The sequence below is a fragment of the Lutjanus erythropterus genome, chromosome 1 (assembly GCF_056507025.1).
Source record: "Lutjanus erythropterus isolate fLutEry1 chromosome 1, fLutEry1.hap2, whole genome shotgun sequence".
Classification (NCBI taxonomy): domain Eukaryota; kingdom Metazoa; phylum Chordata; class Actinopteri; order Lutjaniformes; family Lutjanidae; genus Lutjanus; species Lutjanus erythropterus.
Genome location: NC_139317.1, coordinates 12,275,553 through 12,303,201, shown reverse-complemented (window position 1 = coordinate 12,303,201; position 27,649 = coordinate 12,275,553). Strand labels below are relative to the sequence as shown.

Genomic DNA, 27,649 nt, shown 5'->3' with positions numbered 1-27,649 from the left:
AATACAAGATGGCGGAGAGTGCGGAACTGAAGGTAAGGCGCAGCCTGAAATCATTACAAATTTACTCGGTTACCGAGCGTTAGATGGTGAAGTGACACAGTGGGTCAGTGATTTAAGTCTGTGGGGACTGAGATGTTGTCAGATTTGGGGTTTATCGCTCAAACTCAACAGCAACTTTATTGAATCCGAGAGCGCCAAAGCTTGCGCGAGCATGTTTATGTTGATATTGAGCCGCGCTGGTTTGTCTGAACGGACCGTTTTCTTCAGCACACTGTCAGCTTCTGGCAGGGCGGTATTCACTTTATAACCAGCCTCCCTGTGTTGTTTTAACGTGAAGACAGCCGTCAACTTCGCGACATGATGACCGTGTCTGTGTGGTTTGTTGTAAGGTTTTTTTGTGGGGGAAAAAAAATAACGTTTGCTGGCGAATGTTTGCCGCGCCGACGGCAGCCTCCAGACTGTCAGCGGTCTGAATGTGACAGCGGCTTCATGCGTGTTGGTTCATGTTTTAAAACACGCCGCATGGACGGTTTGTTTTGCACATATTAATCATTACAAAGTTGATATCGACACCTCACGCCGTGTCCGAGCGGAGACCGAGTCTGTCTGCAGCTGAAGTAACGTTACCTGGCCTGTTCATTTATACCTGTGACTCACTTTACCTGTTGATACATGCGTAATAAACATGTAACGGTGCACTCTCTGGCAGCCCATTAACTGTTTTATCAGCAAACTCTCTGTCTGGCCAATTCTGAGATATTCATCGTTTATACACCTGGTCTTTACATTACAGTGTTTGCCTTGGCGGCCACGCCGAAACACTGTTTTAATTTAACTTTGTAAAGCACAGTTGGAGCATATCTCGCAGTTATTGATTGAGGAGTCGTGGTCTATTTTTAGTCTTTTCCCCAGTGTGTTTCCACTGCCTACCCGGGATCTGTGGATCTATATGTGCTCCTTTGTGCCAGCTGCTGCTCAACAGACTGTAATGAACAGGTTTTTACTGTAGCTAAAACCCCCTGCCTCCTCTGAAAAGCCAGATGTGGTCTCACTATATAGCCTCCTACTGCCCGTATATTACAGTCTCTCCCTGATTAATGATAGTCAGAGGCACTTACAGCTTCTCAAACTTCCCCCTTTGCTTGCTTTTTCTCATTTTCATAGCGCAAGTTGAACACCTGAGGCTGGAGCTGATGATTATTTTAATCATCAATTGATCAGGAAATTATTTTTCTACATACATAAATTGTCAGAAATTAGTGAGAAATGCAATGTACAAATCTACAAATATTTTGACATACAGTTTAAAAATAGCTGCAGCAAATAGTTGATTAATTGATTGATTTATTAACATTGCTTCAGTAATTTTTCATGCAAAAAATGTCAAACATTTATGCATTTGACTGTCTTAGATGTAAGGATTTGTTGTTTTACTTTGTCGTTTATGTCTTTGGGTTTTGGACTGTTGGTTGGACAAAAGATGCAAACTGGAGGCGTCACTTTGTACTCTGAAAAATTGTAAGAATTGTGATTCTTCGCCTTCTTTTTGACATTTTAAAGACTAAATGATTAATTATGAAATTATCAACAGATTAAAGGGTATAAAAATAGCCTAGTCATTAGTTATAGCCCTGATCAGAGTCCCAAATTGACAGTTGAGAAGCTGGAATCCTTTCATTCTCATTTTTGTGTCGCTTAAACAATTAATTGATTATCAAAGTGGTTTCTAATTGATTTTCTGTCAGTGGATTAATCACCTAATAGTTGCATCTGTAGTTGTGGGTTTTTGGACTGTAGGACAAATTCAAAATATGTAGTCTTTTGAGTTGTGGCTCTGTGATGAGCATGTTTTTATAGATTAATTGATTGAATAATGAATAATAATAATGATCAATAGCTTAAGTAACAGTCGATTGGGAATAGATGTGATTTTCTTGGGATGCTCCTCTTGTTGAAAAATGGATGTTGATTTCTTCTCTGCACAAACATTAAGCAAGTCATTAGGCTGGTCTGCTTTTAGTCTGTGTGCATGAAGTGTTCACCTCACACCCTGCTGTTGACTGTACAGTAATGATGAACCACTGATGATATTTACACAAACTCCCACTTTAAGGAAACCTTTTAGATGCATATGCCATTTATTGCAATATTATTCTCACAGCATCGTACAACCACTGTAGAAGTTACTTGGCCAGGATCTGACAAATAGCCTGAGGACTTTGTGTTGAATTCAGACAAGCGAGGTTTGGTCTATCAGTGATTTACTGGTGATTGATTTGGCTCTTGCTAACCTGCGTTAAGTGTTACTATAGGCATCAATCACTTGTGAATTCCTGTTGACAGAATTGTCTGAATTAAATTAATGAAGGTAGCACACAAACCAACAGAGACATTATCTGAACATTTTTTGACCCAGAAATACAATTTTCAAAATCTGTGAAAGCTATGAGTTTGTGACAAAAAAAACATGTAATGCTCAGCCTTGTTGCTAATTGAGTTGGTTTAATGATTTTTCTCTCTTATGAGTATCTGAAATGTTCTTTTGCTTTCTGTCTGCAAAATATTTATATATATATTTTTATTAAACCTCAGCTGTGAGTGCTACATGAAGGCAGACCTCTTTGAAATGCTGATTTGGACTATTCGTCTCACACAAATTTAATGAAATCAACAGCAACGTCTCTGAAATGACACTCCTCTTGGCTGTGGGTGGAAATATCTCCAAACTGAGCTCAACATAACTCAGATTTCAGATGAGTAAGTGACCTGTTAAACCTTTTCTGTTGAAACTCAGCATTTTACACCAAAATATTTCACCAGAATGTGCAGAGATGAGACCATTAAACAAATCTCCCAGCCTGAGTAATTCCCTGTAAACGAACACAACAAACCTATGGACTGAAAACATTTGTGTATGTTATTACCATTGTGTGAAGTTTTTCGGTCGGTCGTGACCAGACAGGATGTCATGGCCACTTCTGTGGGTGTCATTAGTTTGTTTACACCACTAGGATGGGCAGTTTTTGGCCATAGATGCCACTTTTTATTTGACAGTAAAGACTCTCTCTCTCCAGTGTTGGTATTTTCCGCTTGCTCAGAGCATCAATCAAATAATGCACTAATATTACCCCTAAAATAACTCACTGCTTCTCGCTTTCCACCCTGGCTTTGAGCACATTTAATGTTTTAAAGTTTTCTTGTTGCAGAACGTCTCACATATCCAGAGCCCTTTGTCTATCTTGCTGATGAAACATTGGACACACTTGAAGACATGACATAGACGTGGGACAACACATTAGAAAATAATGAATAAGGATTGTTCATGATATGTTTAACGCAGCTGACTTATTTTGTCTTTATTTATTTATCTTTATCTTTATAAAACACTTTTTTTTTACAAGCAGATCTTGTAAAAAGAGAATTTTGTCACTGAAAGAGCAAATGTCTGGACTTGGTTGAATTCAGGTTGCCACAAAACCCCAATTTAAACCTTCACACAAACTATTTTTAGATATCTAGAGTAGGACAAGGACATGTTTTAAGACTATGAGCCTGTCACCTTTTTCAGGCAGCAGTTGAGACCTCTGACAGTTGACAGTGTTGATGGATGCAAGCAAAAATGTTTAAAGTCATAACTGATCAGGTGTGGTTTACATCCATTCTTCAGCTCCACGATCCTCGCCGTCAGATTTTTGTACTGCGATACATTGTGCCACGATGGTTACAGCAGTAATACTGATGCAACAACAAGGGATTGACTGCTTATAAAACAGATATGTTCATGTTGCAATGTTACAGTAATCATAATGATCTATGCCCCCTCCTGTGTCTTTTGTTATGTGAATAAATCTACTCATTAGGCTGGGGGGGGGGGATAAATAAATAAAAATGAGCCACAGTAACAGTGGTACATCATGGCCTTTTACTGCTGTTTCACACCTGAGATAAACACGTGTGTTATTTTAATGACTACACCATGTGTCGTTATTGTCGGCCACCATAGGAGTAGAGAGCACTGAACTGACTGTGATGTTATGCACCGGCCCTGGCCTTTTGCTATCTTTGGCTGCAAACATACAGCTTTGAAAGTGTGTGGCGGGAGTCATCAGACCACCAGAAACAGAGAGCTCAGAATCTGTGGATACAGAGAATATTAATGACAAGAGAAGTTAAAAAAGAGTTTTACAAAAACATTAGTGCTCTGTACTGTATTTAAATGTAGCCTGTATTTGCTGTGTAAGATACACGGATGCCACAAATGATTATTTTCACTTTCTTCTTGATAGATAGTTGTATCTATTATTAACTGTCCAGAAATTGTGAAAAATGCCTATCGCATGTTTTCATATCCCAAGGTGATGCTTTCAAATTGTTTGTGCAACCAATATCAAAACCCAAAGATGTTTACAAATGGGTATGAAAATCAAACAAAAGCAGCAAATTCTCTCGCATGGGAAGCTGGAACCAGGAAATGATTGTTGTTTTGGTATGAAAGTTACAGTTGTAGTTGCTGTTTACTTATCTGTATCTGCTCTTGTAACGCAATAGTTTGGCCCTACCTTCTTTATTGTTTTGATTTCAGTAAAAGGCCAACTGATCTAATCTAGCACATATTCCATAAACATCTGCACTTCTTTTTAGTAGAGTTTCAGCTTTACAGAGTTCCTCTGGGCTGTACCTGACTCAGAATTTTGACAGTCAAATCAGATTTGGCTGTTGAATATGAATACTTAACCATTTTCTCCTTTTTTTCATATAGACTATCAATCAGTGCTTTATTGATGAATGAGGTTTGGCAGGATGATAAGAGTGACAGCGACTGTAATATACTCACATACTGTAATATAGTAAACAAGCCAAGTAAAAACCTGGTTTATATTTTCAAATGGACATGTTCTGAGCTAATGTGTGTTAACTATGCTAGTGATAGACTCGAAATATGCAACTTTTCTCGCAGACACTAGATCAAACAAAAGCCAGAGACTACAGCGTATTAAGCTGCTGTGAGCTGCAAATTTATCACTTCTAAGCAGAGGACAGAAGATAACGTTACCTCAGAGCCTCACCGGGCAATGCCTCTCTTCGTTCAGCAGCTGCCTGTGTCTCACTCACTGCTGTTTGTTCGTGGTGTCCACAAATTCAGGCCTTCAGACTCACCCTTGGTCAGACTGTGGAACTATCTGTACCAGCTGTAGACATCTTCACTGACAGGACAGGATGACCAAACATAGTGGACCCAGACAGAAAGCGAGGAGCGCTCGTTCTGCAGCTACTTCTTGGGAACAAAATGCCCCCTGCAGTACACTGCACCCCAGGGCTGGGTTTGTGGACGATATGATGGCTGACAGTCATTTATCACTGACCCCTCTACCATTGTAACGTCGTGATTTAAAATCCCTCTGTATTTGAGGTGTCTGCTCAGAGTTGCCGCAAGACAGGAGTTGTTGGCGAAGTTCTGTTTTTGACATGTGGGAGAGAAAATAAAAAGAAGCTGTCTCTGCTGGTAACTGCAATGTCTCCATGTCCTGTTTATTATTTTCTTACCAAACCTGCCCAAGATGCTCAATTATGTTCGTAGCAGCAGTGTTTCTCTTTTTTGTGTGCCGCTGTTAGTGTGTTTCCAACAGCAATGATATCATTATCCAGCGCATCTTATGGCAGTTAGGTAGGAATCGCCCAACCTTTCTGCACATTTACTGTGGGGTCTCTGATTGATCATGCAAATCTTAACTGTCAGGGGGGCCCCTAATTTTCATTATTAAATTATTAATCTGACGATTATTTGGTCTGTAAAATGTCAGAAAATTGTGAAAAATAGTCACAGTCACAGTTTAGTAAAATCTTCAAATTGCTTGTTTTATCCAACAGATAGTTCAAAACCCTAAGATATTTGGTTTACTAAAGAACCAAATACCAAATCTTCACAATTCAAAGGCTAGGGATTTTTTCTAGAAAAATTACATTAAGTGATTAACTGATTGTCAGAGTAGTAGCTGATTAAATTTCTGTCAGTAGACTAATCGATAATTCAACTAATAATTTCAGGATTGATAAATACTGGTTTGCACTGCTGCACCTTTTGTTCATGATTGCTTCAGGCTGTATATTATTCTAGCTCACACGGTGAGTTGGTGCATAAATCTGCGGTGCAGTCATCTTAGACAAAACCTGTGCTTGTGAAAGCCTCTGATGTTGCCAGGCCCCCAAATGCGTCCTGTTGCATCGCATTTTGTTTCACAGGAGTCCCGATCCGCCTCAGCTTCTTTGAACTGTCTTCTCTCTTCTGTGGAGCTGCTGCAGCAGCAACCTGGCAATACAAATAACTGTCTGTGCGCTGCCGGCTTATAGGTGGAGACAGTCTATTTGTAGAGCCTGTGGCTAGGTTAATCCCTAATGATACAGGTCCTCTTCTCTGCTCCCCGACATCCTTTCAACACCTGCCTATTTCTCTTATTGTCAGTGTCATTATCGCTGCAGTTAATTATCAGTTTAAAGAGAATTAGACGCTCACGTGGAAATCATCTGAGTGAATGATAATGGTTCTCATCGGCTGGTGTATTTAAAGCTTACATGCATGTGCAGATGTTGGTGTGTATTTCGAGCTTGTAGCAGGTGATTGAGGGTCAGATTTTGTGGTGTTTCACAGCATCATCTCAGACACAAAAGTATTTAAAATTCAGATTGGTGATATTTAAGATGTATAGCAGTGAACTGCAGAATGTATAAAGCTCACAGTGTGAAACCCGAAGCAGATGTTGCATGTCTCGTCTCTTACAGAGATGTCAGAGGTGTTTAGCGTTGAACCAACTGGAACAAACTGTTGTAGAGTTTATTGCCTTTTTCCTTGTTCTCAGCATTTAGTGAAGTTTATCAGTGAGGCTGCCAGATAAAGATAACAAACATGCTTTCTCACTTCAGACTGCACGGCACATGTTCTGTACATTCGGCCCACTCAGAGCAGCGTTTAAGCTCTGTTATTGTCCGATATTTTGCCCCTGAGAGCAGCCATCGACTTCTGTTAGGCTTCAACGAGATGGAGCGTTTCTTAACTCCTGTGGTGATTTTGTTACACAGTCCTGTTGCCGTGGAAACATGTCACATTTGAGATGGACATGGGTAGGTAGCAGTTTGGAGCTCAATTGTGTGTGTCCAACTGGAAAAGAAAGACAGGCATTTCACTGGCCACCCTCCTGGCAGATTTTATTCTAGGTTTTTAAATATTGGAATATCAGAGAGATTTTGGTGTGAATCAAGAGGGATAAATGAATAAAACATGTCTTTTGAAAAAGTCTGTCATCAATGAATATTTCTTTATTCTGCTGCAGGCTGCAGTCTGGTGTGTTTGTCAGACCCTCGCCTTGAAGTTCATAAATCTCTCCACCCGAGGCACGCAGCTTTGTGCAACTTGCGTGCCGAGTTTAGTTTTGCTGTCACTTTTGTAATTTGTGGCTCATAATTCACTTATGATTTGCAGCAGTGTGTCATAGGTTTTTGTGTCGGACATACATCAGGATTAGCTGCCGTTTTTCAATAAATCTTTAAGCCCAAGTTTTATGTCCCACTAACTTGGTGCAGCATGTTAGATGTCATGTTGCCTGTTACCCCTGACAGCACCTACACCACAGGTTACCCAAACAGAGACAAAAGTTCTAACTGAATTTGGGACGGCTTGCCTCATAAATTTGCAAGTTAATGAGGAAAAAAAGTTTCTCTTGAAATGTCTGCTGTCACACACAGACTTCATATTTATAGTTGCTGTATGAAGATAAGTATGTAAACATGGGAATATTTTCTGATTTACAAATGAAGCAACTAAAAAGCCCGACTTGCCTTGCTGCTTATAATTAATAATGTTATGGTTGGTGTGACTGGACATTCGTTTACTCAAGTGGATCTTGATAGAGTAAATATACAATGTGACAGTAACTTGAGTTTGTATGACGCATGTATTCTGGGGAATTTGCCTAAAATGCTGGTTTATGTATCGGCTGGAGCTGCAGCTATTCCATCGTTGGACTTTCAATCCACAAAAATCCACCAGCCCCCTTTATGGGAATGTGGGCCCTGTGGGTAACCTGAATCCTAATATGTGCCGAGACTAGAGGGTTAGGATAGAGGATAGCTTATCCTGATCGATTTTCAATTTAGAATTGAAATTGTGACGCCCCTACCTGATAACACATAGTTTGTTAACCCCTAAACAGGAAGCTGGAGTGTCCCATACACCATTTTTTGATCCAACGTATGATGCCTAAATTTGGAAAATTCCCTAACACCCAGGATGACAAAGTCTATGGTAGGTATTCTGTATTTGCTTATGCTTTACAAAGGGTTTAACCTGAGCCAGACCATTAAACAATGATAGCAATCATATGACATCATACACGGTTAGTATACAGCAATTAAAAAAATCATAATTTTTAACAGTACTGGCCAATATGCAAAAATTCTGGTATCAGAGTTGATACTGGGAAGGAAAAATGACATTGGAACACCTGTAAAGGAAACAACAAGCATCAAAGAGAAGTTCTGTATTATTTTTAGAAGCACACACAGCACTAATGTACCACCATCAGATATAGAAGTTTTTTTTTCTTGCATTAGAAGATAAATGAAAATTGCATTTCATATCAGGCTAAGAAAGCCACTCGTGCCATTGTGTTTGTCTTTCTTGGCAACGGTTTCCTCCGTTATGTGTGTTTGACATCATATCATGACACCTACAGCCCCACAGCTTTTGTCTCAGGTAATTAAGCGATTGTAATTCTCTGGGAGAATTAAGTCAGCTGATTTATATGTTTCTGTTTAGTCCTGAACAGTCAGCTTGAAGGGTTAATGGCTAATAATAGAAGTAAGCACATGTTGTAGCCTCTCCAGTGACCTGTAACCTGAGGGACGGCAGCTCAAGACACTGATTCTTCAAATACTCTTCATTCTTCAGGAAGTAGCCCACTGTGAGTGGAAAATCCCTCTGCATTAAAAAAAACAAAACATTTGTATGCTATGTTTGAAGGGTGACTTGAAATGAAAATGTTGTGATGATCCACTTACCTGTGGAATAATGGCTTCAGTGGTTGAGTCTATATTCGGTATATTTGAGTGTTTATTATGCAATAAACACATTTTTGGGTAGTAATCAGCTCTGTGTGATACCAGCCTGTTTCTGTAGGGAGCCAAACTAAAAATGTCCATTAAAATGAATCCAGTAACTTCTTCGAGACAGTACTTGTTTTTTTTTACACAATAATCCCTGAAATAATGATTAATTGATTTTCTCAGATTGTCATTTTCATTTTATGATCTTTGAATAATTGATTATATTAATAGTTACATAGATAATAGTTCATCTTGTGCGGTGAGAGTGAGGGATGGCTGCACATTTAAAGAAACTGTAGCAACACCCAACCCTAACTGACAGTGTTGCTACCAGTGTTACTTGTCATGCCATAATTAGGGCTGCAACTAACAATTATTTTCAGTGTCAATGAATCGACCAGTTATGTCAGAAATTAATGAAAAGTTTTGATCGGTGTTTCCCAAAGTCCAAGTTGACGTCCACAAATGTTTTGTTTGGCCCAAAACCCAAAGATATTCAACTTGCTGTTATAAAGGAGTAAAGAAAACAGAAAATATTAATTTTTAAGAAGCTGGAATCAGAGATATTATATTCCATTTCTCCCATTAGAGCCCCCTAAATCATTCACGCTTGTAGCGCTGTGTATTGGCAAGAATGTGGCAATACGATGTGAATCACTATACAGGGGTTATGATTCAATATATTGCAATACTGTAAGCAACATGATAAATTGCAATTTTTTAAATATAATGTTAGGAAAACTGTCATGGTAGCAGACCTCTATATGTATAGTTTAAAAAGTTTATTATTTTATACAGTCAGAACAGGGAAAGTAGGTAACAGCACTGTTTTCCCTCACAGCAAAAGTAACAATACTAGATCAAAACCTGGTATATGGCTGGACTGTGTACAGTATGAAGTGCTAGAGGGCTTTTAAGATACAGGAAGTTGCATCTATGGTCTGCACAGGAGGCAGGCAGACCTTACCTTACGCAGTGTCCCCATCATGAGGGTGCATACACCAAAAGTGCCTCTTGTGTCAAGTTTCATCTGCTTGGGACAAATTTCAGAACTGTTTGGGCCTTTTCATTTTCAAAGAGCAACGACCAGTGGGGAAACTCCGAGAATGGACTGACCAATGGAGTAACTTCATCACTCAGTCAGTCAGTCACAGACTTTGTCATCTCGCCCCCACATTTTCCGCAGGTTTCAAAAATGAGTCAGGAAAGGGTTAACGAATGTCACACTGGTCTCACCCCTGTGACCTCTGTCAGCACAGTAGAATCTATGTCATTTAGGCATGGTGGTTAATTATTTTGTGGTGTCAGTGTCGTAGTTATCGCGTACTTGGTCGCTAACTTTAACTGGAACTTTTTTGACGTTGTTAGAAGATGGACTGTGAACTTGAATCAACTACCTTCATTCCTTTGCAGTTCAAAGCATTATCCAAAATGTACCATCATGGAAAAAGACTATTAGTGTCAATCAGTGTTACCTCGGAGGCAAAGTATTTCCAGAAATGACTTTTTCAGTTTTCAATAGAGATGGCAAAGCTATTCCAGGCTGCAGCAGCAAGATGTCTTACTTAGGTATTGGGCTTTTAAATGTGAAAAAACTCAAGCAACAAAAAATGGATTGACTTGAATATTAAGTACAAATTCATATATGACAAACACATCAAGTTAACTTTATTTAGATATCCCAGAATCACTAATCACAATTTGCCTCCAGGAGCTATGAGGCAAATTAAGATGACAGTAACAACATGAATACACAATACAGTAAAGCTGCTATTTCAAGAATAGTATGTACAAATGAATGAACTGGGTTTTGATTATTTGTCTGACACAGTTAGACTGCAGTTCATAAGGGATTAAAACATCTTAAATTTATCTCAGAAGCAGACTTAGGCAAGTGATGTCTTTTTAGCCATCTTCATCTTACAATAGACAACAAAAAAAATGACAGGCTATAATTTTAAGTTAACATCACAGGCAAAGCTGCTTAACAAAGTACTGATGTGTGATTTATCATGAGCATATTTGTTCCCTCTTTTTATGTTTAGATTTAGAAAAAAATAAATTCATTTGATTTCAGTAAAAATAAATTGCTGTAGGTTTTTCTTCTCCGTTGTAGTAGTAGCTGCAAGGAGATGTGAGACAGAGTATAAATTGACAGGGTATAAATTGAATTGTGAGATTTCATTCAGCACAGACCAGCCTGGTGTCTCCACCTAGGCTGCCTTCTTTCTCTGAATGAAGCTCAGGATTAGACCACAATAACGCAATTGCCGTTCCCAGGTGGTCCTGAGCCCAACATCAGATAGGACACTAATGATAGAAACGCATCTGTGCTCTCAACTCTACCAGCAACATGTTTGCAGCACAGCCTGCAGTCTCAGGCTACTGTCTCTACAATTTCCCTTCATCTCGCTGTCTGCAGACCTCCGCCAACTCCGCAGGATTAAAAGGGTGCAGAGGGCGAGTGCAACTCATTGGTCTTCCTACTCTCCTTCATTTTCACGCCAAACCAGTGCAAAGGGATTTTTGTGTCTAATGTCTTTATTTTCAGCCTTTTAGCTTCCTTCCTCCCTTCTTTCTTAAACACAGAGGTGAGGTCAGTGATAATCTAACAGGTGTTTTCCTCTGCTAACTTTTCCATCACAGCTTTTCCTGTCAGCCATTTTTGTCCACATACATGACAGAAAATCTGTGCTGTTCAGTTGCTACCAGCAGCATGTACCTGCGCAGTTTTGGCTGCGGATTACAAACCCCCGCTGTCATCACAGCTTTGTGCCGTTCAGCAATGAAGAGTATGGTTTCAGATTCACTATCTGCCTGTAGCAAGCTGGGACTAGACCTCTGTAGCCTCAGGTGTGGTGGCACAGCATTTAACGCACTAATGATTAAAGGAGAAATCATTCTGAACTCAGTCCAGCTGGGTTGCATGAACTGATCCCGCTTGTGGAAGGAATGGCCCGATCCATATTTTAGTCCCAAACTCCATCTTTTGTTTGATCCACAATGCGCACTGTGATTTTGATACCACAGACGCAGGAGGGAGAGAAAACAACAGGCGGAGAGTTAAGCCTGAGTCAGAGTAGCTGGAAGGCTAAGAGGTGGGGGGATGGGAGGACAGAGAGGGGAGGAGGATCGGGAGGGAGCTGGCACTCAGTACAGAGACCTCTAGCCGAGAGTGGGAGCTTTATATAATGGCCAGGTAGTGTGCAAGCTCCCCCTCCATCCGCCTACACAACCTCCGCACACCCACACACAAACACACACATCCTGCAGAACCTTTGCAGAAACTGCTTGGCACAACATTATTAGCCTCACCATCTCCCAGTCTCCTGGGACTCAAAAGAACTGCATTACTGTTCACCTCCTCAAAACCAAGTAAAGTGCAGCAGATTTTTTTTAGCTCTGCTAACAAACGTGGGGCTCAGAGGGAAATGATGGCGGCTGCTTAAAGCCGCTACTTTGGTCTGGTTAGATTTGCACTGCCTCTAGGGGGCACTAGTGGAGGTTTTAGGCTTTTATTGTAACTCATGGCACAGGTAATACCCGCGTTGGCAGTTGATCTGAATGGATCAGTACTTGTAAGCAAGGCTTTGTTTGTGATGCAGCCTCCAACCTGGGTTGAACTAAGGTTGGATACTGTCAGAGACTGTCAGGGCATTTCTGTTTGGGACAGAAGTTTAATTTAATAATATTAACATTCAAACGTCTGTTAATCAAATGCATTACAAGGAGGGTGCACATGTGAGTGCTTCAGCTTACACTTTTTTGCTTACTGATTTTCTAAGAGGCCAAATTACCTGTTTCTAATAGGGGTGTTCAATGGGCCCAGTTCAGTCTGCTATGGCAGCACTGTGCCAAGCCAAGCTGTGATGACATGCATATCCACCACAGCCTGAAAGAGGTTACAGCCATGCCGAGCTGTTGTTGTTTTCGGGGTAGGTAGTTGGGCAGGTGATGGTTTCACCTCCTTGTCTCTCCAGCTGTGTGGCAGAGTTTATGACATTTTGTATGACTGCCAATATTGCACTAATATTCCAGACGTCTATCCATACATGACAACTGCAGGGCATATATTTTAAATAGCCACATAAGGTGTATTGCTATTTGTTTTTAAGTACTGGACTGTACTTAAGTCACCCACATGCGTGTATGTGCACACTTAAATTGTTGCTCATTTCAGCTCATATGACCACTGTTCCTATGGTGGCAAGTTTACATACATTAGTCAGCTATATTTGACCATGTGATCAAATGTCAGACTGACTTTATAGTTCCATTATGTTGAGAATATTACTCAGCAGTCAGTCCACATGAGCTCTCTCTATTTCTCTCTGCTGTGACTGTGAATCTGCAGCACACTTTTCTTACGTAGTTTTTCTTTTTTAATACAGTATGTTTTTTTTCTCTAGATATTTTATATGGTGTATTTGACATACTTCCCACCAGATATTTTGGGCGTTGATCTGGCTACATGTAATTAGGGCTGTACAATTCATCGAAATGTTATTGAAATCACAATACAGCTTTCTGCAATTTGAAAATCACAGGAGGTGCAGTATTTGTTAAAGGCAAAAAATGTGTCAGAAAACTTAAATTAATGAATGTCGTGAGGCAGAGATGTCGTGTCCGAAAAATCAGATAGACTTGCAGAAGCATCTTCATTTGGTACAGATTCCTGCAAAAATGTAAAATTGGAAACATTTTAAGTCTTTTGTGTTTGTTGAATAACAATCATTGTTCATGATAAAACCTATGAATAGGGCTCAAACCTCAATACTTTTTTGGTAGGACGTTGTGGCTCAGGAGGTATAAGTCAGTCATCCTGTGATCACATGCTTAGTGGTTCAATCCCCAGCTCCTCCTTTTCAAATGTTGAATGTCCTTGAACCCCAAATTGCTCTCAATGGCCATGCCAGCACGTTGCATGGTCGCTCACCACCATTCTTGTGTGTGAGTGTGTGTGTGTCAGTGTGTGTGTGAAAATGGGTAAATGCATATACATTTCCCACTTGAGCCAACTGAAATGTTTGTGCAAGCACAAAGTATTGAAAACTATCAAGTACAAGTGTAAGCTGGCATCAGAAAAGACGTTCAGACAGTTTGTGGTTCTAATTTTAGACTATTTTATTCTGGTAAATCCCTTGTGCAGCCGCTTGTGCCGAGTCAACAATATTTGGGAAGTCTGGTTTCTGTTTTAAATGAAGTTTTTATTTTATTTAACATGTTCACATCCCAGAAATGAAGAGACCACACATTTAACACAGGTATCATATCTGCACTAGTATCTGAAAATGTAACATGATACCATCACTACCCATGAACCTGCAAATACACAGGATTTTGTCATCCTGGTTTTGCATTCAAAAAATATCTTTTACAGACAAACAACTTACTACTTACAGTCATATTAGCTGGTGGTTCCTAATCCCCAGAGAATGTCTTATGGCGTTATAGCTGGACTGTTTGTTATAGGATTGATTGCAATTTGAGCCCTAATAACCATCGACATGAGTAAGTACAAGCAGTGATGGAAACACAGAGGTTTCAGTGCAGCCTTTGATGCAAATTTCTGAAGGTTTTGAGTGCAAAATCTTGATATTGCTCAAGGTTACAAGTTAGAGTCAGAATCAAGGTGTGGTCTCATGACTCCTGTTTCACCGCATTACTTCTCAGTGTCGTCATGACGGGAGAAAATATTTATGTTATTACTGTGTCGCCTCAGGCAATGGAAAAAAAAGTATAGCCTAAATTTGTCGTCTTATGCAGGCTAAATTTGTAACAGGCCACTTCAATCTTGCAACCAAGGGTTTTTGCTAAGCATAGATGGAGTTAATCATCATTTAAAAAATCTTTTTGGTCTGTGTCAGCCCTGGGAAAAGGACGGTTTTGATCTGGTTGTGTTTTGTGCAGATTTATCGTCATGCACATGCAGAAAGTGTCATTGTGAGCTTGTCATATGATGGTCATGTGACTGAACGGTGCATTTGAGGTTTTGCACACCAGCCATTTGGCCTGCACATGCGATCACTGTGAGCTTAATGATCACTCGCGTGGTGTGTGCGTCCTGATGCTTTGTGTGTGTGTGTGAGAACATATTCCCTCTCTCATGCTAACTCTTTGTGTGCCAGAGCTGTGGCATGTATGCTCAGTCTTTGAGGCTGCGCTCTGCGTGTGAGCTCGGTTGAACTGAAGCACCTTGCATGATAACTGTGAAATATTTGGTGTGCTTGTGTGTGTTCGTTGTACGTGTGAATTTTCTGGTAGCAAGTAATTTCCCCTTTTGAAGTTGGCATGGGTGTTAACTTATTGTGTGTGATTTAATATAAATGTACATAAATAATATACATTTTAAATATGTATCTTTAATATTTCTTTAATTGGTCGTCATAAAGGCCAGCGCTGATTCGAACTGCAGCTATTATTCACTTGAGACTATTTTCATTGTTGATTATTTTCTCGATTAATCAATCAGTTGTGTGGTCTATAATTTGTCAGAAAATGGTGCAAAAATGTCAGTCAGTGTTTCCCAAAGCCAAAGATGACGTCCTCCAATGTCTTGTTTCGTAAGCAACCCAAAAGATATTAAGTTTATTGTCATAAATGAGTATATAGACCAGTAAATATTCATATTTTAGAAGCTGGAACCAGAGAATTTTGATTTTTTTTCTTAAAAAGTTGCTTAGACTGATTAATCAGTTATCAAAATAGTTGACAGTTAATTTAATAACCGATTGGTAATCAATTAATTGATTAATCAGTGCAGCTCTAAGTCAATTGATTGATAAGTTGTGAAAATAAATTAATTTGTAAACCTTTTTGATGATCAATTAATTCATTTTTAGTCATTATTTAAGAAAAAGTGCCTTTGGTTCCACATGTAAATATTTTCTTGTTTTCTTAGTCTTCTATGATAGTAAACTTCATTATCTTTGGGTTTTGGACAGTTGGTTGCACAAAATGAGACATCTGAATTGTCAGCTTGGGATTTGGAGAATCGTGATGGCCATTTTTCACTGTTTGGTGACATTTTATTTAAGACAATCAACCCAGATCATGAAAATAAGTGGTAGTTGCAGCCCTAGTATTGATACATCTGTGTTAAGCTAAAATTAGTTGATTATATTTGCCGAGCCTGTGTTTTGTTTGGACTCTAGCCAGTAACCTTTCCAGGTGAGGCAGAAACATAAAAAAAAGCTAATATCATCAACATCAACAATAAAATGACAAGTAAAGACACAACTGCAAAAAACAACAGAGAGAAGATGACAGCAGAGAAATAGTGAGAACTACAGTCCCTAAAATAACAAGGGAAATAAAAGATGAATTGTGGAAAATGAATCAAAACAGAGGTGAGAGTGTGTGGAGCTGGTAACCTGTACTGATCAGGACTCTCTCAGAAACTAGAGCTCATAGCCAGCCAGTCTGCAGTTTCGGAGGCCTGTGTTTCTCCTGACAGATAAAACAGTCCATTCAGGGCGGCTCGGCCACTGGCCAGTTCCAACCTGTCTCTCCTCATCAAAGGGGCCTCGGCTCTGCCTGTGTCCTTTCATTATAACTTACTTTCTCTCTCTCTCTCTGAGGTCGCTCATTTTAAATGTCTCAATAGCTTCTGTATTTTTGTTCATTTTGTCAGACAATGTAGTGATCAAATAAGGATTTTGTTTGCAGCACAGTGGCTTGGTAATAACTAAGAAGAGAAACATAAATATGTGTAGAAACAAAATGAGAAAAACAATATAGTGAATTTTGCCCTGCATACACAGTGTATGTAATCACAGATAGTGGGTTGGGCTGAATGGAGGTTACTCTTGGTCTCTCGCTCTTTAATTACAAAAAACAATCAACCAAAATATATATGGAGAAATGCTCACTAACAGATTTTTAATAAATCTGTGAATGAAATTGGAGAAAAAAAAACTTGTGTGCACAGAAAACATCTGAGATCTTCTTCTTCAACTCATAAAAAATGGGAGCAAAAACAAAAGTGTGAAGTTTAAACTTTTGCTAAGAGTAGTTTTCCTGATTATGTGTTAAGGCAAAGTCACTAAAGTGCATAATTAATGCTTTATGGATATTGGTGCACAGAGCAAAGCTTTGGTGAGCAGGCATATGGAGAATGGAGATGAAGGGTTTAGTCAGACTTCACAGTACAGCTTGTCAGGATAGGCAGATGGAAAAGGGATCGTATATGAGTTGCTTTAAATTAAGGAGCACGGTCACTTGTGCTGATTAACAGTGATCATCATCACTGTGCGCTGACATGTCACTCCACCGGAAACATCTCCTGTAATGTAATGTCAATATTAAGGAATGTAATGTAATCCACGGAAAAAAAATAATTGGTGATCATCTCTGCAGTTGTTAAAGTTGATAGTTGATCTGATCACCAATCGACACAAAGCCTACCGAGCATGCAAGGGTTGGTTTGCATGTTTCAGTAAGCTGTGTGTGTGAATGGGTGATTTAATAACATCTAAGCCTCTGACAGATGCAGTAGTGTCACTCTGAGCCGCCCGGTCTCTCTGATAACACACAGGCATGGGAACGAGCTATCTTTATTCTACAGCTCTGTGTTTTAAAACGTTACCGTAATAGATTCAAGAAGTGGGAGGGGGCCTTATTTCAGGCATCCTGGTAGTAAAAGTCCTGCTAATTTTGTCTGCATAGATTATGTTAGATGGTATTTGGAGCATTTCCAAAGCAGGCATGAAACATACAGCCAGCAAGTGGATGAAGCGCGAAAAATTGTCCAGATACACTATGATCGATATTGAAGCAGCCTCACTTGTGATTTCTCGAAGTTATTTAAACATAACTACGGATTTTTCTGAAGTCAGCCTTGTTTCTATATAGTTGGTCAGTTTACATACTTGTATTTCCCAACAGCCCCCTGATTTCCTTCCATACCTCATCTTTTTTGAGGATATCCTTATAAAAAAGGGTCTTTCCTCGTTAATATTGACTGCTGACTGGAGGGGAAATGGAAACATCAAGGATGTCAGCATTGATGTTGACCGATGAAAATAGACTGGAGGTGAAGCAAGTGTGTGAAACTTCAGACAAATATAACGAGGTCAAGCATTTTTTCTAGCAAGCGACACATGGCTCAGCCTGGTTAGGACATCTTCATTGGGAAGAACCGAAACAATCTGATGTTCGCTCGTTCAAACTACTTCCAGTTCGAAGTGATGTTAGAAGTGATGTTAGAGTTTATCTGGTTCCCTCATGTAAAAAGTAAAAGCTTCTTGGCTGTATACATAATACCTTTAACTGCTGCTCCCAAGATACATTTTGCACAGAAAAATAAAAACCTTCCCTGATTCCAGTTTCTCAGATGTGAAGATGTGCTGCTTTTTTCATTTTTTTCCATAATTTTAAACCAGCTATCCATGTGCTGTTGGTCAGACCAAACAAGGCATCTGAAGACCTCACCTTGGGCTCTGGGAAACAGTGATGGGTATTTCTCACAATATTCTACTAGTTTGGTCAGTTTAGTTTCACATCTTGGCTCAGTTTTGGATGATTTTGGCAACTACAGCGTGGTCCCAACTGCAAGGACAAAACATTTTGAATTTGCTACAGCTCCAATTTGTGCCTCTGACTGGGTTCTTCTCCATAGCAACAGTGGACGAGGCTCATGGGTGTCTTATTTACAGTAATGTTGTCACCAGCGATGCCAAACTGATGGTAAAAACTGTAGATATATATTTAAATAATCCAAGAGACTTTTGTTTTTTAATGTTGAGAAACATTATATTGCATTATTAAAAGAAAACTGGAATGGGAATTTAAAGTGATAAAAACTATTACTCCTCCTCCTGCCTGTGTTTTCACTGGAGCTGTGGAGAATTTCATTTGGTTTGGAGGCTCAGCTGCTCCCTCTCTCTCTCTCTCTATCTCTCCCCATCCCCCTTCCCTTTATCCCTCCATCAGTCATTCTCACCAGCTCTGAGTCTGGACACAGCAAATTATTACCCCACACCCCACTCTCCAGTCTGACAAGAATCTACCAAACACACTGAGGAAAGATGAAACTGTAGTTACCATCTAGCTCAAAGTGAACACTAAGAGCACGTTCACACCTTAAGGTACGGGTCCTGAATCGGACCTATGCAACAATTATACATTATTCCAATTTTAACTGGTCCGGTTTGCCTTCAAAAAGGTTAAACTACACGGTCTAGAAATTGTAAGCAAGTCATTTTGTTTGATTATTGGTCATACAGTTTGTGGGGAAAAAAGACAGAAAATGGCCTAATTTCTATCTGGATATTGTACATCATGGACCACCATTAAAAATTGGGTCAGATAAAGTATCGTCTGATATTGGCCTATCACAGCTTTATTGGTATATATTGTATGGGCGTATATTAGCCGATAAATATCAGATTTATTAATATATGATTTGACAGATTATGTCAAAGCATTTGATTTGAATTTTTAGGAAAAATGCTCTGTAAATGCCAAAATATATTTCTAAAGTTTTTTGATGTGGCCTAGGACAGCTATACTAGTCTATATCAGTACTGGCATATATGTTGTTAGATACTTTTTTACAAAACATAATGCAGATTGTTTACATTTTTGTAGTCTTATAGGCAGTATTTTATATATATTTGATCTGTTGTCTTGATTCAACCTGTTTGATTTGTGTTTTTTATTGATAATTATTCCGAATTATTAAAAAATACCAGTGAAACGTTGCTGTTTTTTACTGTTTTAACTTCCTAAAATCAGTTTCAGCTGGACTGCATTTCAGGACCCCGCACACAAACGTCTTGTAAGACAGCGGGTACTAAATAATTTAATAATGTAGGCATTTCTCACTTTTTTCATGAGTCCAGGTTTGTTTCCTGCCATGTTATTCACACCAGACATGAACTGGCAGACCAGAGAGCTGTTGTTTGGTCACACCAACCCAAATGAACCACACCAAGGGGGTAAACGCTCCAGTTAATTATTTTAAAAAGGTGTTCAATAGTGCCTAAACTGCAATTGTTTTTAAAAGATATTCATCCAGACTGAAATACTGTTAGATATCGTCTTCCTCCTTCTCTTTTGGTCAGCAAACAACAAAACTGTGCATGACAGACACCTGATGCGGAGTGGGAGAGACTCAGTCTGTTTACTTTGCTGAGCCACAGCTCATTAAACTTCCATTCTCTCCCCTTCTTCTTCTTGTAATCACCTTTAGTGGTTTTGGACCAGTTTCAAAAATTGTTTTCCCCATTAGTCACTTAGACACAAACATGTAGGAGACTAGGGTTTAGGCTGAAATATACTGAAGTTACTCTTTAAGATTTACCTGGCTTAGGATGGACGTAGTCTTGAACAGGGAAATATAATTTTCCAAAAAAGGATAAGATTGGACCAACAGACTATCAGAAATATGTTCTATGTGTTTCTTCGTCTGTGCTAAAGTAAGCCTGGATCAGTAATAGACGTTTGTGCAGCAACACACACAGTAACGTCACAGTCACCACAGTGCTGATCACAGCCACACACACGCTCAGACACATGCTGGCATGACTTCAACATTACTGACGGATTCCAAGAGCAGGGTAAAGAGAATAGAGACAAGGAAATGGAGAAGCTGATGGTGTCGCCAAACAACGGTAAACTTTATAGCTCATGTTAGCCAACAGTAAACTTCTGCTCACAGGCTGACAGTTAAAAGTCTAACCTCCAGTTTTGAAAAATAAATTAACTGTGTTGATGTGTCACCTCGGGCATTTTCTGTCTCCGGTTTGGTTACATCTTCTTCCACGGGATCACAAGAAATCACGTTTGCTACAAGATCTTGCAAGATCGTGCTCCCCTCTGGTACATAATCTTAATATAATAATATAATGAGGCCCATTATAGCTTTTAGAAAGACTGAAAATAAGAATTGGCCAATAAAATTTCTATCTAGTAGCATTTTCTGTGAAGAATCAACAGAGATGGAAATGAATCTGTTAAAGCTGCTTAACATCAGAGTCAGTTTTTCGCTTGTGACCAGGTGTCTTTGCCTGAAAATGTTTTCTCCAAATTTTGGGCCAGTTTGGGCGCGGAGTCAGCTACAGATGTTTTGGAAAAATGAAGCAACATGTCTCAACAAGCACAAGAGAGAAACAGCATGAGACAGAACGACTATACTTAGTCCAAAAATCAGAGCGAACACATGGCTTTTATGAATGACTAATCTGGCAGCTATATGTAAGCACGGGGTTGACCAGAGACACAATGATGTGAAGTTCATGTTCCTTTTTAATGTGTCTTTTGTCTTTTGTGAGAGATGACGCTTTGCAAGGACCGCTGCATGTTTTCATGTTTACTGCTCTGCCGGTAGAGTTGAACAGGGCTTTTATTTCCATCCCGTTCCATCTGTTCGTCCCTCTGTCTGTTAACAAGATTTGCTCGAAACTTTTTGTAAAGGTTAGTTGTGTTGACTTTTGTTAAAAATACAACATTTGGAGCTGTCATACCTTCACAGCTGCATAGCGGTGGTGGAGGCACCTGCCCCACTGACATGTCATTTCTGCAGCAGGTGCCTGGTTGGTAGAACTAATAACATGTCTGTTATTCACACACGCACTCAGAGAGTTTGATAGATTCAATGAAAAACAGAAAAATACAATGTAAAAAAACAAATTATACTAGACTAAAACCAAAGAATTAAGTAATTTTTTGAAAAACCAAACCAAACAGATGAGATCTTACACAGGTCACGGATGTCAGAAAAGTGGAATAAAGACCAGAATCAGGGCAGACAGCCTATAGCCCACCCAAAACTGGACTTTAGGATGGTTCTGATATCATTATTGGGTTATTATTGAGTTTTAAGAAAAATGATAATATATGAGCCTGTAGTAATTTTATTATTAATTAACCCATAATGGGTGCCGTGGTGACTCAGTTGGTAGAGCATGTGCAGCTTTGAGTCTTCTGTAGCGACTGTGGGTTTTGCTCCCACCTGCAGCCCTTTGCTTCATGTCTGTCCCTCGCTCTTTCTCCCCCTTTCCTGTCTTCACTGCAGCTGTCCTATCAATTAATGGCATTAAAGGCTAAAAAGGTTGGTGGGACCAGTTCTAAACCATTATACCACTGCAGAAGAAAAGGGTGCAACAAGACGAAGTACTTAAAAGAGCGCCAGTGAAACCTCAAACTGAAAAAAACATGATGGAAATATTACATTTCTGTTTGTTTCATGAATCAGTGTCAGGAAGGTTGCATCAGATCTGTGTGGAGCGATCCTGGATGTATCATAGAACCATGGGAGTGATGACGAGATTGTTGGAGTTGAAACAGCTGATCAGTCACGTGACTTCAGTGTTTCCAGCTTCCACTGAGCACGTTTACTCTTTAGATAAAGGCAAAATCATCTCAAGTGAGTGTAAAAAGGAAAACAAATTTTGCTGTTTCCAATAACTTTTTACTCCAAAATAGGGCTGCAATTAACCATTACTGTCATTATCGATTCATTATCAATGTTGGTTATTTTCTCGATTAATCAGTTGGTTGTTTGGGCCATAAAATTATGTAAATGATTGAAAAATGTTTGTCACTGTTTCCCAAAGCCGAGGATGACAGCCTCACATGTCTTGTTTTGTCCAAAGAAATTCAGTTTACTGTCACAGAGGAGTAAAAAGAGAAAATGTTCACATTTGAGAAGCTGAAATCTGAGAATTTGAACTTTTTTTTTTTACTTAAAAATGACTCAAAACAATTATCAAAATAGTTCCCGATTAATTTAATAATTGATCAGTAAATGGTTGCAGCTCTACCTCAAAATGCGCCTAAAATAAGTTTAATGGAAACACAGGTAATGTAGCTCTTGTTTTGGTGTCTGATAGCATTTTGTAGAATCTGAATCCTTTTGAATCCCTTGTGAATCAGTGTTGGTTGTTTGTGTGGCAAGTGACAAATTAAAGGTTAAGATCTGATCACGAATTGCAATGTCAGTTTGAATCCAGTGAGGGACCTTTGATGCAGTTCTGATATTCATGCTAGTGTTGACAAGTGCTCGCCTGCAGTCTGACCGGCTGCTTCAGGGCCTGTAGCAGTCATAAAGCACCTGGATGGTGCCTGAGCCAACACGAAGTACAAACTTCGGAGGGACTTTTTGGGAGACAGATAATACTGCTCAAAAACCAAAACTGAAACTTTGTCCCTGTGGTGGACAAACAGATAAAATCCCTGAGTTGCTTAAAAGCTTAATGGAAAATTTCCTGCATTGAAAATGACACAAAAAGAGGTGGCATGTTGTTAAAATAGTTTGTCTCTTTGTGTGTTTTTCCTCATTTAAATAACAAATAACAGTCTGCATTGAATGAAGAATATCTTTCTTTTGGACTTTCTTTTGGTTCTGATGTGTTGTTTTTTTTCTAAATGAATTTTGGTGCAGTTGTTTACTTGCCAGAGGAAATTTCATCATTCTGGGTTTTTGTGGGTTTCAGTTTTAGTTTAATGTTTTGGTCAAAATGTTGTTTTAGGGGCATTTCCATTCTGACAACACAGTGAATCTTTTGTTTGGCACTAAAATTGTCACATTTAGATACATGGTTTATTGGCACAAAATGTCACAGGCCAGTAAATTTATGACAATAGCTTCCTCTTTAAAAACCCATACTGGTCTGCATGCTGTGTGTGTTTGTGTGTGTGTGTGTGTGTGTGTGAGGACTCCCCTGTTACCACCAGCTATTCTCTTTGTGTTGCATCCTCTCTGCCTCTTTCACCCTCCTTTCCTTTGTTGCAGCTTCCCTTTGCACCTACATGTCAAGTTGTTTCAGTAAAACAATACAACAGAGCACATTCTCTCGCAAACATGCTGTGTTCAAGCCTGGCTCTCCACTGCAGTCAGATCAGCAGTGGTGCGATGCTGATTTTTGTCTTTCAGAATTAAGCAAAAGGGCAACTTTGAAGTAATTAAGCTAAAATGATTTTCACTTTTATGTCTGGAGGAGATCAGTAAGTAACATCTGCCTCATACTGCCTATGAGACACCATAATGCCAAAATTCCTCTTTGATATTACTTTAAAGCATTTCATTGTTTTTTAATGGCTTTGATCAGTGTCATGAATAAAAAAGACATTGATTCAGGCAGAGGTTAGTTTTTTTCATCAGGCCGTTGCTTCAGTATGAAGTGCAGTAGGAGCAGGAGGATGCAGTATTTTACCCAAATTTACAAGCAAATAATGCTTTGTTTATGTCTAATTTAAGGTAGGCAACTATTTTGATGTTTTGAGTAATTGCCTCAGTCCTTTTCAAACAGAGTGTCAAATATTTGTTTCGATTTAATCTTCTTAAATGTGAGGATTTGCTGCTATTCTTTGTTTTAAACGAGTAAACTGAACTCAGTTAAAGGGACAGCTCATCCCAAAATTAAAAAATGCATATTTTTCCTCTGGCAAATTATTCATCTAGATTGTTTTGGTGTGAGTTTCTAAGTTTTGGTGATATCAGCTGTAGAGATGTAGGCCTTCTCTTGAATATAATGGATATAATATTGATATAAAATCCAATTTTCAATGTCACAGGGTGCCCCTGTGTGGGGACTTCAGTGTGTCAAGTTGTTGTCAGAGAGAAGAAAGAGTGAGAAAGTGCAGTATCTAAAAAAAAAAAGTGAAAAATGGGTATGAAAGCATTTCAAATAGTACCAATATCTATTGATATATTGATATTTTTGACAGCACTAATTGGGACTTAATGGCACTTGGCTTGTGATGCTCAAAGTGCCAAAAAAACATTTGAAAAACTCAGCAGCAAAATAAATAAAAGATGCCCATTGTTTTGTTATTTAAAAGCTTTTATTTTGAATCAGTAAAACCGGGCAAAGCAAACATGAAGCAGTTGGGAAACACTGATTGATATAGCAACTGTGAATGCAGCATGATGTGAATGTATAGGTTTAGGGCTGCACGATTTGGTAAAAAAAAAAAAAAAAAAAAAAAAAAAGTCAGTTTAAATATTTATTTAGGTCTGTACCAAACATCTTTCATCTGGAGAACAAGATTACAAGATTTCTGATTATTATGCTGTTTTCTCATACATTTTAAACATTTTTGGTCATATTGGCTATTGCAATTACTTGTGCAACTCTAACAGGTTGATAGGAGCTAGTGAATTGTCGTCTTTTAGAAATTAAATCGCAACAAGGTCTGTGAATTATCTTGAGTAACCAGGTTGTGATTTATGGAAAGAGACACTGGTGTTGAATTTTGTCAAATTTGTTGTTTTGGCGTCACAAGCATCTCGAGCTGAATGGTATTTAGTTCCGTGATGTTGGAAAGAAGGCAGTCATCTCTGCAGCAAACATCGCCAAAACTTGGTGATACCGCACCAAAAAACAATCTAGTTGGATAAAGAGCACCACAGGTAAGAGGAAAAATATGCATTTTCGATTTTGGGGTGAACTGCCCCATGAATAATTAATTCATCGTCTGAATCATTTACAAGCAAAAGTGTCAAACATTTGCTCGTTTCACCTTCTTAAATGTGTGGATCTTCAGCTCGTCTTTAATCGGATATGCTTTTGAACTGTTAAGCTGCAAGTATACTCTGTCAACAACTGCTCGTCGGGTGGGTGAATAGCTTCAGAAACCTCCTCCCCTCCTGTTGACTGAGAAGATGGAGGAGTTTAGGGGGCCACCTGTCCTGGGAAGGAGGATGATTGACTGATGGAGAGGAGGACAGAAAAAAGAAAGGAGAGGACAGGAGACACAGAGAGAGAGAGAGAGAGAGAGAGAGAGAGCTATGAGCTGTTCATCCATCTCTCCTCCAACACCACCACCACCACCGCCCGCTCCCTCCACTGTTTTCTCTCCTCTATTTGTTTTCCCTCTTTTTTTTTTTTTTGGAAGCCAGAGGAATGTTACACATCCGCAGTGTGGTGGAAGAGTGTGTGCGTGTGTGTGTGCACGCGTATGTGTGTGTTTATGTGAACCAGTGCTTGTGTGTATCTCCCTCTCTTTTGTGTGTGTTTGCTTTGTAGAGAGAGTGGGTGGGGGGGCTTGGCGTGTGTTAAGGTGTGTGTGCCTGCGTGTGTGTCTGTGTGTGTGTTTGTGTGTGGAATGGTGGGCAGCCAGTGTCTTCATTTTTTCACACAACCCTTCTCTCTACCACATGCATATTTCATGGAACTGGTCATTTATGTCGCCAGCAGGAGAGTTTCTTGGCCGAACCAATATGCTGTGTGAGTGTGTGAGTGTGTGTGTGTTGTTGTATACGTGTGTTATTGTGTGCGTGTGTGACTCTGTGTGCTGTCCAAGTTTAGGGTTTTTGAACAGAATATTATTGAATTATTAAAGTAATTATTCTGTTAAAAATATCTCTAAATGTTGAAGATTCAGAGATGAGACAGCTGCTGCCTTCACGCTGCACCTGTGATTGATCCTCCCCGTCCTGCTGTAAGAGCCGACTGTGTTTGACTGATGTGTTTTTGTAGCTGCAGTGTGGTTCAGACCAACGGCATCACAATTACATTCACAAATGGGGGTCTGCTACCTAATTTTTTCCCCCTCCATGAATGTGCCTTCACCGTATGTCGTGTAGTGACAAAGGACAAGGACAGGTCCATGTCCTGACTGAACATTGTGTCTGGATGTTGTATACATGGTACTTTGTTAGTGTGTGTGTGTGTGTGTGTGTGTGTGTGTGTGTGTGTGTGTGTGTGTGTGGCTCTGCATATGTGCCAGCAGTACACAAGATGCAGTGTTTGGTCTGTAAACAGCAGACTCTGCCTGTTACTTTGAGCAGTGTGGAGTTTGGTTGGGGCCCAGGTTGCCTGAAATGGTCCCCTCTCCATGCAAGAGCAACAACCTAAGCTGAGTCTTCCTTGTGAGCAGAGCTGAAGTCTTTTAATCGATTAGTAGCGTCAATATTGATTCATAACATTTCAAATGTGTATATTTGCTGATATTCTTTTATTCTTCTGTGATAGTAAACAGATCACCTTTGAGTTTTGGACTGTTGGTTAGTCAAATTAATAACCTGATCTCTGTGAACTTGTGATGGACATATTTTCTATACTCACATATTATAGACAAAATGATAAATAGCTCCATCAAGAAAATAATCATTATTGAACATAATCAATACTTGTAACCCTCCTTGTGAGGTTTTGCTACTCGGGCTGAACAGTTACTCAAAATCTTTTATCAAAATCACAATATGGCCAACTCCAATTTTTAAAACACAAGACAGAACATATTTGATGTCCAGGTCTACACATTATCATCTACAGACTTAATAAAACATCTTTGCTAGAGGTCCCTGCAAAAGTTATGCCGTAATCATTATATTGAGTTAAAAATTCATCATTCAGTCGAATATCACAAATGCAATATCAGTCAAAACAGTCACAGTAAGATTTTTTCTTTTCAAAATTGTTCAGCCCCTATTATAGATCAAACAATTAATAGATTGATCTTGAAAATAAGAACATGGTCAATAGTTGCAGCCATGCTTTCTGAGAGTTTGGTGCACAGTTATTTTTTGTGCTTCCAATGTATTTTACAAAAGTTTATGTTTGTTTAAAAAGGGCTACAGTTGGACCAAACTCATCATTTCATT

The 27,649-nt window shown here is 39.2% G+C and overlaps 1 protein-coding gene across 4 annotated transcripts in view; it reads left to right on the top strand.

The window, feature by feature from the left end:
• Positions 1–27,649, top strand: part of LOC146332655 (E3 SUMO-protein ligase PIAS1-like) — a 71,912-nt gene continuing 44,263 nt past the window's right edge. For 3 of the 4 annotated variants that reach the window (XR_014772451.1, XM_084744297.1, XM_084744486.1), the window contains exon 1: positions 1–32. Coding sequence is in view for 2 of the 4 variants with exons in the window: in XM_084744297.1 (XP_084600423.1) it covers positions 9–32 (24 nt within the window). In the remaining 2 variants the exon portion in view is untranslated. Of the gene's footprint in view, positions 33–2,066; positions 2,758–27,649 lie in introns of those variants that run through there. The other variant, XM_084744376.1, reaches the window with a different exon arrangement.